The sequence below is a fragment of the Schistocerca piceifrons genome, chromosome 8, assembly GCF_021461385.2.
Source record: "Schistocerca piceifrons isolate TAMUIC-IGC-003096 chromosome 8, iqSchPice1.1, whole genome shotgun sequence".
Taxonomy (NCBI): Eukaryota; Metazoa; Arthropoda; class Insecta; order Orthoptera; family Acrididae; genus Schistocerca; species Schistocerca piceifrons.
Window position 1 is genome coordinate 135,944,963 of NC_060145.1, and position 19,044 is coordinate 135,964,006.

Here is a 19,044-nt window from a genome sequence, read left to right on the forward strand (position 1 = left end):
GCTGGCCGCTTCTAACAGGTGAACCACACAGCTCAAGAGACCACAGTAAACCTTCGGAATAGAAGGATAGACTCGCACAACGCTGAGAATGGGTATTCCTTTCTGTGAGGCATGTTATTTTGTACGGGTTCTATCCCAGGCGTGTTGACGATGGCTGGAATTCACTCTGAAGACCTGTTTCAGGAAGGCCTGCACCTTCAATGACTGTTCCCTATAGGGAGACTGTTCTACTCGCTGTCAACATCTACCTTGGAAACTCATCAAAAATCTCAATGAATCCACGAAACGTGATGGTCACATAATATATTAGATGCCATTAATTGCGCCATCTCTACTGTTTCCGAGTTGCTTTATGAATGCAGAAATTGCCCTCTCATGTCTTGAGACGTAGAGGGAAAGGGATTGCAGTGCAGCTATATCCGTACTGTATATTACAGTAACCAATATGAAACAGTCCGATAAATACTTCAACATTTCGTGGCCCTGTCAGCAACTGTATAAATATTAATTTTAATAATCAACAGCCTCAGTTGCACCGTTTACCTGGAATTTACCTACGTTTCAGTAGGGGTAACCCAACCTTCTTCAGAATAACAGTAACTACCTTCTTTCCATAGTGGAAATCGTCAAGCTGAAACTACAAATCCATAAATTATCGTCAGACTATAAAACTTACCTGGAACTGCCTCGGCCCCACTATGCGACCGCGATGCGGCAGACAGGAGTACTGTACTGGAACTGACCGTAGTGTCATGAGGCCCGCCTAGGCGGACAAAATACCTTGCGCCTGCGCATAAACTGTTTGATAGTTACTTGTTGCCGCAAGACGTGAACTTAACTCCTGACGTTGAATTTACTAGTAAAGTGGAATAAAAGCTATAGCTGAGGAAAAGGGCGTTTATATTAACCTGTGCAGAACGTACATAGATCGACTGTCTTAACATTTATAAAGTATTCATTGGTCATGATATGAGGGAGAAATCATGACCTATCGAGGAAAATTTTTGTGCTTAAGCACGAAGTTTAATCACCTAAAAAGAACTTAGGAGTGCGAAGGATAATATAAAGCCAACATCGCCATTATTACGACTAGATCTAGAAATTTTTGAGACGTAATTGTTAAGCACTTGCTTAGCTGTGGTTACAACGCATGAACGTCCTATTGACTTGATTCTAGGCCATTTCAGGTCAAATATACTGATCTTGAATAATGACCATCTATTTTATACGGCTCGTATTGCCGTATGTTACAGATTAGATATAGACTTGTTCATAAGTTCAACCATGACCATTTGTGTGCTAAGTCAGTAGGACGTTCATGCGTTGTAACAACAGCTAAGCAAGTGCTTAACAATTACGTCTCAAAAATTTCTAGTCCTAGTCGTAATAATGACGATGTTGGCTTTATATTATCCTTCGCACTCCTAAGTTCTTTTTAGGTGATTAAACTTCGTGCTTAAGCACAAAAATTTTCCTCGATAGGTCATACCTTGTAAGCACATGATTTCTTCCTCATATCATGACCAATGAATACTTTATAAATGTTAAGACAGTCGATCTATATACGTTCTGCACAGGTTAATATAAACGCCCTTTTCCTCAGCTATACCTTTTATTTCACTTTACTAGTAAATTCAACGTCAGGAGTTAAGTTCACGTCTTGTCGCAACAGGTAACTATCAAACAGTTTACGCGCAGGCGCAAGGTACTGTGTCCGCCTAGGCGGGCCTCATGACGCTACGGTCAGTTCCAGTACAGCACTAGTGTCTGCCGCATGGCGGTCGCGTAGTGGGGCCGAAGCAGTTCCAGGTAAGTTTTATAGTCTGACGATAATTTATGGATTTATAGTTTTAGCTTGACGATGTCCACTATGGACAAACGGTAGTTACTGTTATTCTGAAGAAGGTTATGTTATCCCGACTGAAACCTAGGTAAATTCTAGGTAAACGGTGCAACTGAGGCTGTTGATTATTAATATTAAGTCTCACAAATGCCGTACAAAAAACCACACAATATGTTACGGATGCTGAACATACCGTACTGACGAGGTTTCCTGATGTATAATGGCACACGTTCTGGATATCGCGAATCAGACCCATCAGAAAAAATGAGGATCGAGATGTCGCCGATACCATTTATTCAGAAATGAACACGCGCATGTTGGTATGGAAGCTTTCACTCACGCACAGTAGAAAAGTTGAAACGATGAAGTTGTTGAAAATTTTCTGAGACTAACCTCTTCAAGTGCCACTTGCAAATCTGAATAATGAAGGTAGGTCGAGATATATCTACGACTTCATGAATTTTTTAAAAATTTTTGTGAAATTTATAGGTGGACTTCGCAATGCAACACTCAATGGAGTGTAGATCCTTTGCAGCTTGTATCTGTCTTGTGCAACATTTCCTAGTGATCAGATTCGTTTCAGACTATAGCTCATGACCATATTATTGTTGCCGGCCGAAGTGGCCGTGCCGTTAAAGGCGCTGCAGTCTGGAACCGCAAGACCGCTACGGTCGCAGGCTCGAATCCTGCCTCGGGCATGGATGTGTGTGATGTCCTTAGGTTAGTTAGGTTTAACTAGTTCTAAGTTCTAGGGGACTAACATCGGCAGTTGAGTCCCGTAGTGCTCAGAGCCATTTGAACCATATTACTGTTTATATTTCGTTGTCAGAGCAGCACTCAAATACTGTTAAGGCCTTTTTTGCATTTGGTAAGAGTATACATACTTCCGAAATCTGAAGTCATTGGCAATTAAATTCGGTGTTTACACTCTACGTGATGTCCGTTATGACCCTGAATTATTTAACTACAAAATACTTCACTAAGTAAGCATTTTTATGCTAATCGTAGAAAAATGCAAGCTGAGGATGTAGAATGTGGAATTAAATTGCAAAGAACGACATCCATACCTTGGCACTTCCAAGACTTCTTTTATAGCCCAAGTGAGTGATTCCACGGACACGTTTGAGATTGGTATTTTGATTCCAAGTCCGATCCACTCCACGCGGTTCATGTTGCAGTTCTGGTCTCCAAACACAGGGAATCCTATGAGTGGAACACCGTGGTACAGCGCCTCTTGAATGCTGTTGATGCCGCCGTGCGTCATGAACAACCGTACGTTCTTATGTGCTGCAAGACAAGAGCATAGATTAAGTGCAAGAATCTAAACGTTACTAAACGAGAGTCGTTAAAAACAATCAGCTGCAGTTTTTTATGCGCTATGACTGCAGAGTAAAATGTGTTTTCGTTTATTGCTGTTTAATAGTGTTGTATTGTACACATGAAAATGTTTGTTAGGTTTGATATATCTGCCCATAGATACACAGTGAGAAAATCGTCAAGAATGTGGAACATCTCATAACATAGGAACATGTAATACATATTTACAAAAATGGAAACGCTAATGTTCTAACCCTGAGTGAAATTGTTCCTAGGTTGTAGAATAAATACCTTCCCAAAAGAAGACTAAGTAAATATTCCAGAATTCAAATCAAGAACAGGTATAACAGGTATAACGTAGAAGTAAATATCCTCGTAGTAGTGAAGCAACTTAACTCACTTAATAAAAGCAAGTCCTCTAGTCCAGAATGGATACCAATTAGGTTCCTTTTGGACTATGCTGATGCATTAGCTCCATACCTAATCATATACAACCGTTCGCTCGACGAAAGATCCGTACCCAAAGACTGGAAAGTTGCACAGGTCACACCAATATTCAAGAATGGTAACAGGAGTAATCCACTAAATTACAGGCCCATATGATTAACGTCGATATGCAGCAGGATTTTGGATCACATATTGTGTTCAAACATGATGTATTCCCCCGAAGAAAAGTGTCTACTGACACACAGTCAACATGCATTTAGAAAACATCGTTCCTGTGAAACACAACTAGCTATTCATTCACATGAAGTGTTGAGTGCTATTGACAAGGGTTTTCAGATCGATTCCGTATTTTTGGATTTCCGGAAGGCTTTTGACACTGTACCAAACAAGCGGCTTGTAATGGAATTGCGTGCTTATCGAATATCGTCTCAGTTATGTGACAGGATTTGTGATTTCCTGTCAGAGGTCACAGTTCGTAGTAATTGACGGAAAGTCATAGAGTAAAACAGAAGTGATTTCTGGAGTTCCCCAAGGTAGTGTTATAGGCCATTTGCTGTTCCTTATCTATATTAACGATTTGGGAGACAATCTGAGCAGCCGTCATAGGTTGTTTACAGATGACGCTGTCGTTTATCAACTAATAAAGTAACCAGAAGATCAAAACAAATTGCAAAACGATTTAGAAAAGATACGTGAATGGTGTGAAAAGTGGCAGTTGACCCAAAATAACGAAAAGTGTGAGGTCATCCACATCAGTGCTAAAAGGAATTCGTTAAACTTTGGTTATAATCTAAAAGCCGTAAATTCAACTAAATACCTAGGTATTACAATTACGAACACCTTAAATTGGAAGGAACACACAGAAAATGTTGTGGGGAAGGCTAACCAAAGACTGCGTGTAATTGGGAGGACACTTAGAAAATGTAACAGACCTACTAAGGACACTGCCTACACTACGCTTGTCTGTCCTCTTTTAGAATACTGCTGTGCGGTGTGGGATCCTTACCAGATAGGACTGACTGAGTACATCGAAAAAGTTCAAAGAAGGGCCGCACGTTTTGTATTATCACGAAATATGGGAGAGTGTCACAGAAATGATACAGGATTTGGACTGGACATCATTAAAAGAAAGGTGTCTTTCGTTGCGACGGATTCTTCTCACGAAATTCGAATCACCAACTTTCTCCTCCGAATGCGAAATATTTTGTTGACACAGACCTACATAGGGAGAAACGATCTCCACCATAAAATAAGGGAAATCAGAACTCATACGGAAAGACATAGGTGTTCGTTCTTTCCGCGCGCTATACGAGAATGGAGTAATAGATAATTGTGAAGGTGGTTCGATGAACCCTCTGCCAGGAACTTAAATGTGACTTGCGGAGTATCCATGTAGATGTAGAGTAACTAAAAAACCTGAAACCTTTCATTTGTTCGATAATACCAAACTTGTAACAGACATATAGAGATATACGCGCTGAAGTTCATAAGACTATTCTTAGGCTTTTGTGGATATGTATCATGAAACAGAAAGCTGCTTACATCTCTTATTAATACAGATAGCACTTTTACACTGAAGATTTGACGGAGCCCTCACTATATTTTGTACTATTAATAACATATACGTCAACTTGTTCTTACAGGGAATTCAGCCTTCGGATAGAACGACTTTGAAATCAATAAATCCTTTAAGGTTCTAGTGAACTGAACTTCTCACCAGTTGAACTTTTTATGGTTGTTAACAAGTTACTGAAAATTTGTGTTCCTGAACAATGAATAAACTCACAAGTCAAAAGGTTGAAATACCACTCTTTGCAGAGCGGACATTCAGGGAGAGAGTGAATGAGTTTCAGGAAAATATCGACAGGGATGTGAAGGCATGCTGATCCCAGTGCCGTAGCGAGCTGCGCTAGATTTACAGTTGAGGGGATCAATGGCACGAGCAGCTTGATCGACGTGGTGCCACATATTCTCGACTGGGTTTTCATCTGCAGAGTTTGGTGTGAGGGAAGTGCTGTAAAGTCGTCCTAGTGCTTTTAGAACCGGACCCCTACACTGCCAGCCATGTGACACATTGCATTCCCTTCTGGTAGATACCATTGTGCCGAGGAAAAAACAGACTACATGGATGGGTGCACTTAGTCCCCAAGAATAGACGCATACTTGGGTGGATCCATTGAGCCTTCCAGAATGACGAGGTCACCCAGGGAATGCCATGAAAACATTCCCCAAATCATAACGCTCCCTGCTCTGACCTGGTCCGCAGCTTGTGGTCTTGCGGTAGTGTTTTCACTTCCCGCGCACGGTGTCCCGGGTTCGATTCTCGGCCGGGTCAGGGATTTTTTCCTGCCTCGTGATGACTGTGTCGTCTTTATCATCATCATTCATCCCCATTACGGTCGGAGGAAGGCAATGGCAAACCACCTCCACTAGGACGATGCCTAGTACAGCGGTGCGGGTCTCCCGCATCGTCCCTTACACTCCTCGGAATATGGGACCTCATCATCATCACTGATCTGGACGCTTCCGACGACTGTTGCAGGGCAGTACACATCACCGGCCACGTAGCATAAAACGAAATTCGTCTGAGAAGGCCACCTATCGCCATTCAATGGACATCGAGTGCGGTACTGGCATGAAAATTTCAGCCTTCGTCGCCGATGAACAACAGTCAGCTTGGATGCATGTACCGTTTGCTGAATGGTCGTTGAGGAGACGCTGGTAGCAGCGCTTTGGTTCATCTGAACGGTCAGTTGCTCAGCAGATGCACATCTTTTCGCCCGTCCACAGCCGTCATTCACTCGTGTCATCTATGGTTCATGGTTCACTGCAGTTGCCACGGTGCCGGTTGTGGATAGTGACATTTTGCCATGCACGGTGTAGTTTAACTACGGTGGCACGCAAACAGTTTAAGAACTTAGCCAATTTGGAAACGCTTCCACCAATGGCCCAAAAGCCAATGATCATGCACATTTGCACATCAGATAAATCGGTCCTTTCCCACGTTACGACAACGACCGCACTGTTTTCTGTAGCCACTGAGATACTTCTTTTATCCTCCATTGCCATTGCTGCCACATGCCGTCTGTGAATGCTTGTTGAACGTTGACGTGGAACATAGGCAGTGGTCATATCAATTTGACTAGACTGTATAAATTGCGTTAAATCTTTATGTAAATTATTGCTATTTCTACTACTATTTCTATGAACTGAACTGACGGTTTGAAAAAGAGATATCTTATTTATAACGTTTCATGAGGAAATAAATATTTATTTTTTAGAGAGGGAGGAGGAGGAGGAGGAGGAGGAGGAGGAGGAGGAGGAGGAGGCGGAGGAGGAGCAGGCAGGTAGTGCACATGCGATTTCATGAACTTTAATGAATTGCCTTGGTGTGAAGCTATAGGTACAATTTACTATAAGTGAAGGGTCAGGGACAAGAACCTAGTGATTTTGTTTGTCGATTTTAAAAAAGCCTATGATAGTATCCATCGTGAATCTCTACTGTCAATTCTTAAAGAATTTGGTTTACATCAGAAACTTGTCAACCTCGTTGCAGTCACCCTTCGAAACACTAAAGCTAGAGTGAGGTTATGAAATGAATTCTCTGAACCTTTTGAGATCCATACTGCCCATCGACAAGGCGATGGACTGGCTCCATTATTGTTCAATTGTGTGCTGGAGAAAACCATGCGTGAATGGAACAAGACATGCCCACCATCTGTTACAATTGGAAGGAAGATTCGACTTAACTGCCTTGCATTTGCAGATGATTTGGCGCAGTTAGCAAACAATATTGATGAAGCAAAGGTTCAGATAGAACAACTAGAAGGATTAGCGGCAAAGGTCGGATTGCAAATTTCGTTTGAGAAAACAGAAATGAAGCCCAGCTTCGCAGTTGACACATCCCATATCATAATCTGTATTGATGAAAAAATCAAATTAGTGAAAACGTTTAAATATCTTGGTGAGATTATTACCTGGAATGTTAATGAAACAGCATCAATAGATAGTAGAACATTAAAACTTCAGCGAGAGCGTAGAACCACGTAGCAAACCTACAGAAAACGATCTCTCTCAATAAATGCTAAATTTCGACATTACTCCTCCGTCGTTAAACCGGAAGCAACGTATGCAAGTGAAACACTATTCAGGTTAAATACTCAAGCAACAACTGACAAATTGCAGAAAGTTGATAGAAGAATACTCCGAACAATTATCAGTAAGAAACATCAAGTTAATGGGCAGTGCAGACTTTTGCCCAGTTCAGTAGTGTATAAAGAAAGTGAATCCATTATTGATACAATGCGGAAAAGAAGGATTGCATTTTTCAGCCACATATCTCGCCTACCAAATACTAGAATCCTGAAGCAACTTTTAGAATACTTCTGGAACAGTAAAACCAAAAACATCTGGTTTAAAGAAGCACAGAGTGATCTGGATGAACTGAACATCATCACACACCAAATTCAACACAGAGAAGAGAAACTGCTTTTGAAGAACAAATACACACGGCTGACATTCAAACCATCAGAACGGAAGAAGTATGTCATATCTGCAGAAGAACGAGCAGCCAGATCACAGCGAGTGAAGTTTTGGGAAACGAAGAAATTGCCGACTCCTAAGACCTAAACTTAATCATTGTAGACTCTATTGTATTATGTTTGATTTTAGTGTCCCAATATGGGCGTAAACTATGTAAGTAAATAAATAAATAAATAAATAAATTGCAGTTTCGAGTCGTTCCTAACACAAGTTTATTTCACTGAGTAAATGTCACTCAGATGCCACTGATAGACAATAGTACAGGAATACACTGATAAATGAGAGTCTGTTGATGGCCTTAACCTGGTCCACGCAAAAAACATTCACATGAGTACCAGTGTTCGCTAATAGGCGAGATCTTAACCAACCACAGAATAAATGAGTTAATTCATCATAGAAGGAAGATTAGGCCGTATGTATTCTGACTGTCATAGTTGCTGACCCTGTTGCCTACCCTTTAAATAAGAGTTTTCCCAGACTTCGTCCCTCGTCTGCTTCTTCTGATATCTGGTAAATGTTCAATATCTCGCTCCCGGTACTGGACATGGTGGAGAGCGAATAAAGCTTCTGGATTCTATATTCAGGTGGACCCAGTATTTTTATGCTACTTATCGTTTCCTTCACCTCTGGAAATGAACTGTATATTTGCCGAACATTGAACTATAACGAGCTGAATAATTTATTTCGAAGGTCGTAACAGGACAAGGGAATATAGTAGGTTCAGAAAATCACTAAGAAGTTCCAGCAAACCTTGAGGGCAGGTTTACTTTTAGAGGATCAATGCATATAAATTTTCACTTAAATAAGACTCATCGTGGTAAGGGAAATGTATCAATGAAGACGAAATCAAGAGAGATTCCGATTAAAACGACAGAGCGGTGCGTCGTGTAATTTGTCTTGTACGCCATACACTGCCAAGAGCGCATGGAATTCTGGCCACAGCGACGAGTGTGACTTCGCGTGATGCCACAGCAGCTCTTTGGCATGGGCAAATGGATCGTTCCAATCTCTCTTTCCGTCTTCGAAGTTCTGCGGGCACGAAAGCAGACATCTCAAGGTCGTCGGCTACGCCTCATCCCGCTCTGCAGTGTTGCCGTGTCAGCTACCGCCACACTTCGCTGCTCTCGTGTTTTTGGTTTGTTTTCTGTGAACTCGTTCTGCTTTACTCACAGCGTGTTCCAGGACGAAGCGTCAATATTCAAGGAGGATAGGAACTCTCATTTGAAGCAAAAAGCTTCATTTGGACATATGTCCACATTTTTATTGTTTCTGAATAGAACACATTTAATGAAAATTGTTATTTACTTTCTATATTATTGTATTATTCGATACGTTGCCAGGTTTATACACGTACACACAAACTGCAATTAGTAAACATAACAAACATTTCACAAAGATAAACTGAGAAAGTCGCTATGTGTTTGTATCATAATTGCGCTGCCCCATTGCAACAATGTGTTGCTGTTCCTTGTACAGCCTGTTTAACTACACATTCAGAAGAGAATCGGAACCTCGAAGAATACCCGCTCCGCGCCGTGTGCTGAAAACTCTGGCAAACACTCTATGATCAGGTATTCGGCGTGTCGGTAAGCGCCAGAGGTATTCTTCGATAGCAGCAGGAATACTATCATCGAAAAAGCCGTAAACGTTCATCATGCACGCATGGTCTTCATTAGCGTAGATGTGTGGCATTTTAGCCTGTGTATTCAAAACAGTTAACCATTACTTCTCTCTCATACACTCAGTCCTTCACACTGTTTCCCTTTCAACACACTGTAGACAATAGCGCATCCCAACGGGCGGGTCTAATGGCAAAATGGTTCATATGGCTCTAGGACTATGAGACTTAACATCTGAGGTCATCAGTCCCTTAGAACTTAGAACTACTTAAACCTAAGGACATCACACACATCCATGCCCGAGGCATGATTCGAACCTGCGACGGTAGCGGTCGCGCGGTTCCAGACTAAAGTGACTAGAACCGCTCGACCACACCGGCCGGCGTCTAATGGCAGAAAGACATCCTCAACAAAGAGGTTCAAAGCAACTAGTCAGGTTATACTAGAATAAAACGTTAAAGACACCGCGTATGTAAGACATGTGCGCGCAGCTAGCCCAAACACAAATGTACATTATTTATGAAACTTCATTGTAGATTACCATCAGCTGTTTATTTTTATGCTCAATGCTACTAGTTTCGATCATCAGACCACTATCGTGCCAAAGCAAAGGGTAACCATCTTGACACTATGACATTTGAAGTAAACAACTTCGATATAGCTAGAAAAATGTATCTTCTTTTAAAATAAATAATCTTCAAAAGTGGAAGAACAACTTCGATGTAGGTAGAAAAACATAGCTTCTGTTACAGCAAATAATCTGTAAGAGAGACAGATTGTTGGAGGCACACACAGAACGATCATACACGATCGTCTTGTTTGAGTCTGCTACATATCTGTGTCTTTTGGAGATTATTTAATGTGACAGAAGTTATGATTTTCTACCCAAGTTGTTTACTTCAATGTTTTGGTGACAAGCTGGTCACGCTTCGCTTCGGCGTGATAATAATCCAATGATCAAAATCGGTAGCACTGCACATAGAAATAAACAACTGATAGTCACCTACAATGAGTTTTACAAATATTTGACAGCTGTAAAGCCCCACTTAATCACAAATTTAAATGTACATTAAATGTGTTTCATGTCTGAAAAAAAATCAGGAATAGGACATATGTCCACACGGAGTTTATCATTAAAGTAAGCGTTCCTTTCGTATCCCTTAACACTGAGTATTCGTCTGTAGTTAATGAGTGATCCTGCCCAACTGCAATACGAAACTGGGTATGGGGCTTTAAATGACATCGGTTTTGGATACAGAAAAAGTGACAATTGACGCATTTTTTTTTTTTTTTTACAGAACCTAGGAATGTATCCACCCCAAGAGTTACATTTTTTGCAGACTGCAGATTTGCTGTGCACGGTACGCAACAGACGTGTTATGTATGTGGACAAAACTTGTGGTTCGAAAATCGTAACCGAGCGAAGTGGCGCAGTGGTTAGCACACTGGACTCGCACTCGAGAGGACGACGGTTCAATCCCGCGTCCGGCCCTACTGATTTAGGTTTTCCGTGATTTCCCTAAATCGCTCCAGGCAAATGCCGGGATGATTCCTTTGAAAGGGCACGGTCGACTTCCTTCCCTACTCCAATGAGATCGATGACCTCGCTGTTTGGTCTCTTCCCCAAACCAATCAAATAAAAAAGCAATCGAAAATCGTACGAACAAATTTACACTGCTTGCAAGAATTAGGAGAACATGAATTTGGGTGCCTGCCATTCTCCTTTGAGCGATGATTGAGAACTTAGTGTGTTACCAAATTATACCTTCATCTTTCGCAAATTAAGTACACAACAATACATCATTACATACTCGATTGTTTTATATAAACTGACATGTCCTACAGGTGTCGAAAGAAAAGTGAAAACAACCATTTATCCTGTCATAATGGGTTGTTTTCATTCAAATTTGAGAGCTTCAATAACGTGTATGCCCCTCCTGAACGTTTACCACTTCCCGACGCCTACGTAGTATGCTCCATGGAAGTCTACAGGAGTGACGCTATGGTATTCGTTCTCATTCTTCAACGAGAGCCCATGAGAGTTCTTTGAGCGTCTGTGGTGGAACAGGACAACCACGAACACATATGTCAAGCATGACCCACATATGCATGACGCGTTTAGGTCGGGACTCACCGCCGGTCTTTCCATTACTTCAATGTCCAGACCTCGCGAGAAATCGCTGCTGACGTCTGCTGCATAGGCCCTGGCCCTGGAAGGAATTCCTGGGCCACCATCTTATGTAGCAAACACCACATTATCCAACAGCATATGTTCGACGTACTGCCTGGCGGTAAGGCAACCATGGACAACGACAAGATTCGTATGGCTGTCTACAACTGAAGCCTCTCCACAGCATCACAGAACCTTCGAAATCTGTCGATTTCCTGGGCAACATTTGGCAGGTACCGCCCAACACGGGTTTCCACACATGAACACGATCATCACCTGTCATCAGAGGATATCTGGACTTAGGAAATTGGCAGAACTGAAGGCGAGCTACAAGATGATGTCGTGTCAAGCGGGATACTGTAACAGGACGTCTGGATCAAACGGCATTACAGTCAGATAGGACAAAGCGGCTCCAGTGCTCTGACGTTATCCCTACGACGCTGCAATGCAGAGATGTCCAGATGTCGGTCTTCACGTGTTGTTGTAATGCTCCGGCGGCTTTGTGCAGCTCGTCTTGTGTGCTGTCTCGCTATAGCGTATCCACAACCTATGGATGACACATGGAGAGGCATTGACATCTGCAACAACGGACCGATGGTCTATACTTCCTGGATCAAACAGACAGCCCTTGCAACTTTCATTGCATTAAGATGTCGCAGTCAGTGTGCTTGGTGGAATACAACGTCCAAAAATGACAACTGCCATCTGTGTACCTCAATAAAAACACTGAGACACTGGTACTCACATCCGTCTCAGGAGTCAACTGAGAATGTGATGCGTAACACTGCCAATAAAAGGCAAACGATTTTGATTTTTGCGTACAGTGACAGCGAAGATCTCAAGCCATACAATAAGGGTACAGGTGCCGCCTGCATCAAAACAGATCGGAAAGACACGAATGCCACACTAATCCCTTACCAGCATTTCGATGCTTGTAGACCCGCATCGGAGTCGCACTTCGTTGCATATATGCTGCAGCATCACCCTCAAATGGGAACTTTTTGATCGCCCTTTGTATCTCAGAGCTTCCATCAACAAAACGCACCAACGTATCACACTCTATTACAGACAGAATGATCATAGAAACATCTATGGCGTACCAGGTAATGTGACCATAATATGCATCCAGTTTCCATGAGCTGTGGGCGACATTTCAGCGATGATGGATGAAGCCGGCTCCCCAACTCATTCAGTGTCTCGTTTAGTCATTTCCATGCAGCTTGACCATCATCATTTAAGAGGAAGGCGTCCATTCAGTGAGAGAAAGTCCCTGTCGGTTAGCACCGCTACTGCATCGTCTAACCGTCAGTTGTATAAGGCTACTGGTAATAACCAAGACTCAAAATGATCCATACAGCTAGCACGAACGAAATTAAATTGTTCGCCCTTCCCCTGTTCGCACATTCGTTGTTCAGAGGCGCGTATGGTCTATCCGTGCGACGGCACCTAATGACAAATGTTAGCCCATGGTCATATTATTGCTGGTACGTCACGAAGGAAGTGATATATCCACCCTACATTGTTTCCATGTTCGATTAATACTGTTCTCTTCGATAAGATTTTCCATCTGTAGCTAATTATCCTTAACACAATTGAAAACCATGTCCTGAGTACTTACGAATATATCGAAGTAATCAACTATGTAACTGCTGTGTACTCTTTCTTGCTCTGATATGCTTATACAGGGTTAGTCAGCTGCCCCTAACTATGGGTTTTATGCAACCCACAACACTTTCAAAAACAACTTGCGTGATTTTCACGTTCTCTCGTTCGCCACACGCAGACTATATAGAAAAGTCAGCAGGACCTTTCTGTAGGTAATTTAATTTAGCTGAATTTTGTACTGGAATACGTTATCGATGGATGCCACGGTTTTCGACTTCTACACGTACACCTGCATTTGCAATGATACTCCGAAAATCACACTTAAGTGTCTGGCTGAGGGTTCATCGAACTACCTTCAGAATAATTCTCTATCATTATAATCTTTAATAGCGCTCGGAATAAACGAAAACCTATACTTTTCCGTGCGAGCTCTAATTTCCCTTATTTTATTTGCACTGAAGAGCCGAAGAAACTGGTACACCTGACTAATATTGTGGAAGGGTTCCCACGAGCATGCAGAAGTGCCCCAACACGACGTGGCATGGACTCGACTAATGTCTGAAGTACTGCTGGAGTGAACTGACCGACACCATGAATCCTGCAGGGCTGTACAAAAATCATAAATCCGTAAATGTCTTCTGAACGGCAAGTTGCTAGGCGTCCCAGATATGCTCAGTAATGTTCATGTATAGGAAGCTTGGTAGACAGTGGAAGTGTTTAAGCGCAGAAGAGTGTTCCTGGAGAAACTCTGTAGCAATTCTGGACGTGTGGGGTGTCGTAATTGCCCATGTCCATCGGAATGCACAGTGAACATGAATGGATGCAGGTGATCAGACAAGATGCTTATGTACGCGTGACCTATCAGGGTCGCATCTAGACGTATCAGGGTTCTAACCACTGCACCACCTCGCTCGGTCTGAAACTTCGTATTGTTTATTGGACACATATTTTGTAATGAAATTCAGTCAGTGTGGACCGATATTTTATTTTATTAGATTGAGGAACCTCCCTGTTATTGAGATCATTAATGCTTTCTTCAACAACCAACATCCAGGACTTATTTTTCGGAGCCACACTTTTCGTCTCCTTCTTCCATTGCGCAACAATTTCATTGCCGCATATGAATCTGAGTGATCTGCCTCTCGAGAGGTCCAACTGATGCAAATCGTTGTGACTGCAGGAAGGTGTCTCCAGATCGTTTGGCGTCTTTCAGCTTCTTCTTTGCAAACTAGAAGAAAAACTGAATTACATGTGTGCTAGTAATCTCTATTTCCTTTTTTCAGTATCTGTCGTTTTCTCCAGATCCTTGTGTGAACTGTGAAAATGATCACAAATTTTACAGTCACAGGAAAATTTGAAGCGAAATCAATCGCTTTAAAGTGACAAGCTTTCGGTAATCCAGAGGAATGCTGTCTAAGTGAATCAGGCCTGTACAGTCATTTCCTTCTGAGTTTTTAGTTTTATACTCTATACGACCTCTTAATCTAGCATCTTATCAATCTTCCGAAATGTACTTACCGAGTATGTCAGCCTGCGGCAGCCACTTGGAAATCATGACGTTGTCCGGCTTCCCAGGCAGATTGTCGTCTTCGAACTTCCAAAGGACCCTCTGCTTAATGCGGGAGAAGACTTCAATGAAAGCCTTTTTGGCCTGCGGCCTCAGGTCGGTGCCTTTGATGTAGCTGCCAAGGCTGAAGTATATCACGCCGTCTGGAGCGTCATCGAGAAACTTTTGCAGGTCCTGTAGGAAAATAATTACGGTAGAAATGTAGTTATAAAATCGTATCATGTATTCTAAATTCAATACTTTCGGCGATAAAAGTAGTTATGATATATAAGGTTAGGTATAATTTGTAATGTAGAACAAGACAGAGAAATGAGGATATCAGGCAAAAATTAAACATATTTTATCGGATTTATTAAATAATAACAGGGACAAATGAAAAGAACATTTAACAAGAATCTAAGGAAAAATATCATAAAATCTCTATTAAACAATAAGCCGAAACACAGGACGTCCGTCTACATCCACATCCACACACTGCAAGCCGTCTTACGATCCGTGGCGGGAGGTACTTTCGTACTAGTGCCATTTTCCGCAAATGAAATGTGCGAAGAAGTTACTGTCGGTAACCTCTCTATTAACTCTAATTCCTCCCATTTTCTTGTCATTTCGCTAGAAGGGTGTGGAAAAAGTAACATGTTGCCCGATTCTTCTTTGCACGTTCGCTCTAAGAATTTGAACAGGGATCCTCTCCATGATCTGCAGCGTGTCTACACCGAAATGCCCTATTCTTAGGGGATGTTTAAAAATAATAAATCTTTCTTTGTTTCAGATTGATTGATAATAGTACATCTAATCGTATTTTAGTGTATTATGCAAGGTGAACAACGATAAATTCTTACTGTAAGTTTTGAATACCACTTTTCTTCTGTTCATCGCGTTGTTTTACAGCAGCCTTAGTTTAAGTTGATATTTTTTACTAGAAATACATACTGCATTTGACAATGAGCGTCTCCATAATGCGCATTCACGAATCCATGTTACGTCCGAACTATGACTTGCGCCTTAGCAGCTGATCGCAACGAATCGCGCTCGCCAGTGAGTTGTCAGTGCCGGAAGACAAACAATAAGACATTCCCTCTCTCACATCCTCTTATGCGGCAGTGGTCGAGTTACGTACCCCTCTGTCCTTAAGGGCAGATGTACGGCAAAATTGCGAAAAAATCCGAATTTTTTCATTGCGTAATTTATTAAATCGATTCTTTAAGAACAATACCGCAAACTTTCATAATCTAATTCTGGTTAGAAATAGCCTACAAGTCGTCACTTGCTATGGTGTGATCCACACCTTCTCTAAACTAGAAATTTTTTGTGTCTTAATTTTTCGTTCGCGTAATCGAAACGAACTAGAGATGAGTCTAGAAGGCTACGAGAAAGATTATCTTTGCTTGTTCCTATGTTTACAACGTGGTTTTTATAAGATGGAAAGTCACTGGGAGGTTTTAACAGAGTGACAGATAAGGAAATTCACGCTTTACAAATATATTATGGAAAAGCTATCAGGGATAACTTACATAGTGTGAAAGCAGTGCAGCGAACAGTGTGGGCAAGGTTCCTTCACAAACTTTCTACAGATGATAATTCTCAACATTCCGTTCGTGACATATTGTGGTGCAAATATCTTAAGAAAGAAGCCAGTGGAAAGCATATACCCACAAACATGGTTTGATACCTGCTATCTTAGATGTTATAAAAGTAACTTTCAGATACCTAGTCAATCCTGAACGACTGAAAAATGTGTACTTGGAAAAAACAGAATACAAATGAGAGCTAAAGTCACCTTATATGGATGCGTTGTCCAAAAAAAGTATTTGTGCCCTCAATTATTGTAAAGACAGTTGCATGTGAGCCTGTCTAGTGTTAAATAGTGGAAATGTAACTAGGATTAAGTGCCTGCAGGGAATAGACTTAAGAATTACTTTCTGAATAATGCCTTGCAACATTTTTCAGTTATCTTAACTATGAGGAAAGTTCTCCTTTAAAATTTGAGAGAAACAGAGCTGTCCCAGGTGAAACATAGCCGAAAACTTGATATCAAAACAATTACCTGAAAAAATCTGTTCCACTTGTTTTATTAGCCTCTTATGCAGATGTGTACTGTAAAATTCGTTTCATTGCTTGATTAGTTTACGAGAAAAGGTACATTATAGAAACAGTAGTAATAAAAAACTCAAATCCTAATAAAATGTACGTCGATGTGCATTTTAAAACAAAAATTGCACGGAATATCAACCATTTCGTTGTATACAATAGTCTCAAGATTTGCTGTTTTAGCTGTAATACACTACAGGCCATTAAATTAGCTACACCACGAAGATAACGTGCTACAGACGTGAAATTTAACCGACAGGAAGAAGATGGTGTGATTGCAAATGATTACTTTTTCAGAGCATTCACACAAGGTTGGCGCCGGTGGCGACACCTACAACGTGCTGACATGAGGAACGTTTCCAACCGATTTCTCATACACAAACAGCAGTTAACCGGCGTTGCCTGGTTAAACGTTGTTGTAATGCCTCGTGTAAAGAGGAGAAATGCGTACCATCACGTTTCCGACTTTGATAAAGGTCGGATTGTAGCCTATTACGATTGCGGTTTATCTTATCGCGACATTGCTGCCCGCGTTGGTCGAGATCCAATGACTGTTAGCAGAATATGGAATCGGTGGGTTCAGGAGGGTAATATGGAACACCGTGCTGGATCCCAACGGCCTCTTATCACTAGCAGACGAGATGACAGGCATCTTATCCGCATGGCTGTAACGGATCGTGCAGCCATGTCTCGATCCGTGAGTCAACGTTTGCCAGACAACAACCATCTGCATGAACAGTTCGACGTTGTTTGCAGCAACATGGGCTATCAGCTCGGAGACCGTGGCTGCGGTTACCCTGAACGCTGCATCACAGACAGGAGCGCCTGCGATGGTGTACTCGACGACGAACCTTGGTGCACGAATGGCAAAACGCCATTTTTTCGGATGAATCCAGGTTCTGTTTACAGCATCATGATGGTCGCAACCGTGTTTGGCGACATCGCGGTGAATGCACAGTGGCATGGTATGGGGTGCCATTGGTTACACGTCTCTGTCACCTGTTGTTCGCACTGACGGCACTTTGAACAGTGGATGTTACATTTCAGATGTGTTACGACCCGTGGCTCTACCCTTCATTCGATCGCTACGAAACCCTACATTTCAACAGGATAATGCACGACCGCATGTTGCAGATCCTGTACAGGCCTTTCTGAATACAGAAAATGTTTGACTGCTGCCCTGGCCAGCACATTCTCCAGATCTCTCACCAACTGTAAACGTCTGGTCAATGGTGGACGAGCAACTGGTTCGTCACAATACGCCAGTCACTACTCTTGATGAACTGTGGTATCGTGTTGAAGCTGCATGGGCAGCTGTACCTGTACACGCCATCCAAGCTCTGTTTGACTCAATGTCCAGGCGTATCAAGGCAGTTATTACTGCGAGAGGTCGTCGTTCTGGATACTGATTTCTCAGGATCTATGCACCCAAACTGCGTGAAAATGTAATCACATATCAGTTCTAGTATAATATATTTGTCTAATGAATACCTTTTTATCATCTGCATTTCTTCTTGGTGTAGCAATTTTAATGGCCAGTAGTGTACTTTAGGAGACATACATGTATAAGGTGGCAGAATAAATGAAGGTCAATTCCGAACCTTGCATAAGAGTCTTATACATCGTAATGGGAAGGTGAATATGACACCTAACTTACTTTGGTGGTAATGAGCATATTTGCCTGTAAGTATGTAATGCAATGGGGATGACACTCAATAGATGGTGTTAACACACCGCTCCTATATTATGGATGTCAATGAGCAGAAGGTGATACAAGCAGCGAGAGGAAACGTTTTGTGTGGAAGGAGGTGCGGGCAGAAGCAGAGGCCGCACCACGGGAAGCACC

The 19,044-nt window shown here is 41.9% G+C and overlaps 1 protein-coding gene across 1 annotated transcript in view; it reads right to left on the reverse strand.

The window, feature by feature from the left end:
* Nucleotides 1-19,044, reverse strand: part of LOC124711578 (UDP-glycosyltransferase UGT5-like) — a 135,349-nt gene that overhangs the window by 22,056 nt on the left and 94,249 nt on the right. Inside the window, exons 4-5 of the mRNA XM_047241724.1 lie at nt 15,062-15,284; nt 2,911-3,130 (exon numbers count right to left, since the gene is read on the reverse strand). Coding sequence (XP_047097680.1) covers nt 2,911-3,130; nt 15,062-15,284 — 443 coding nt within the window. The remainder of the gene's footprint in view (nt 1-2,910; nt 3,131-15,061; nt 15,285-19,044) is intronic.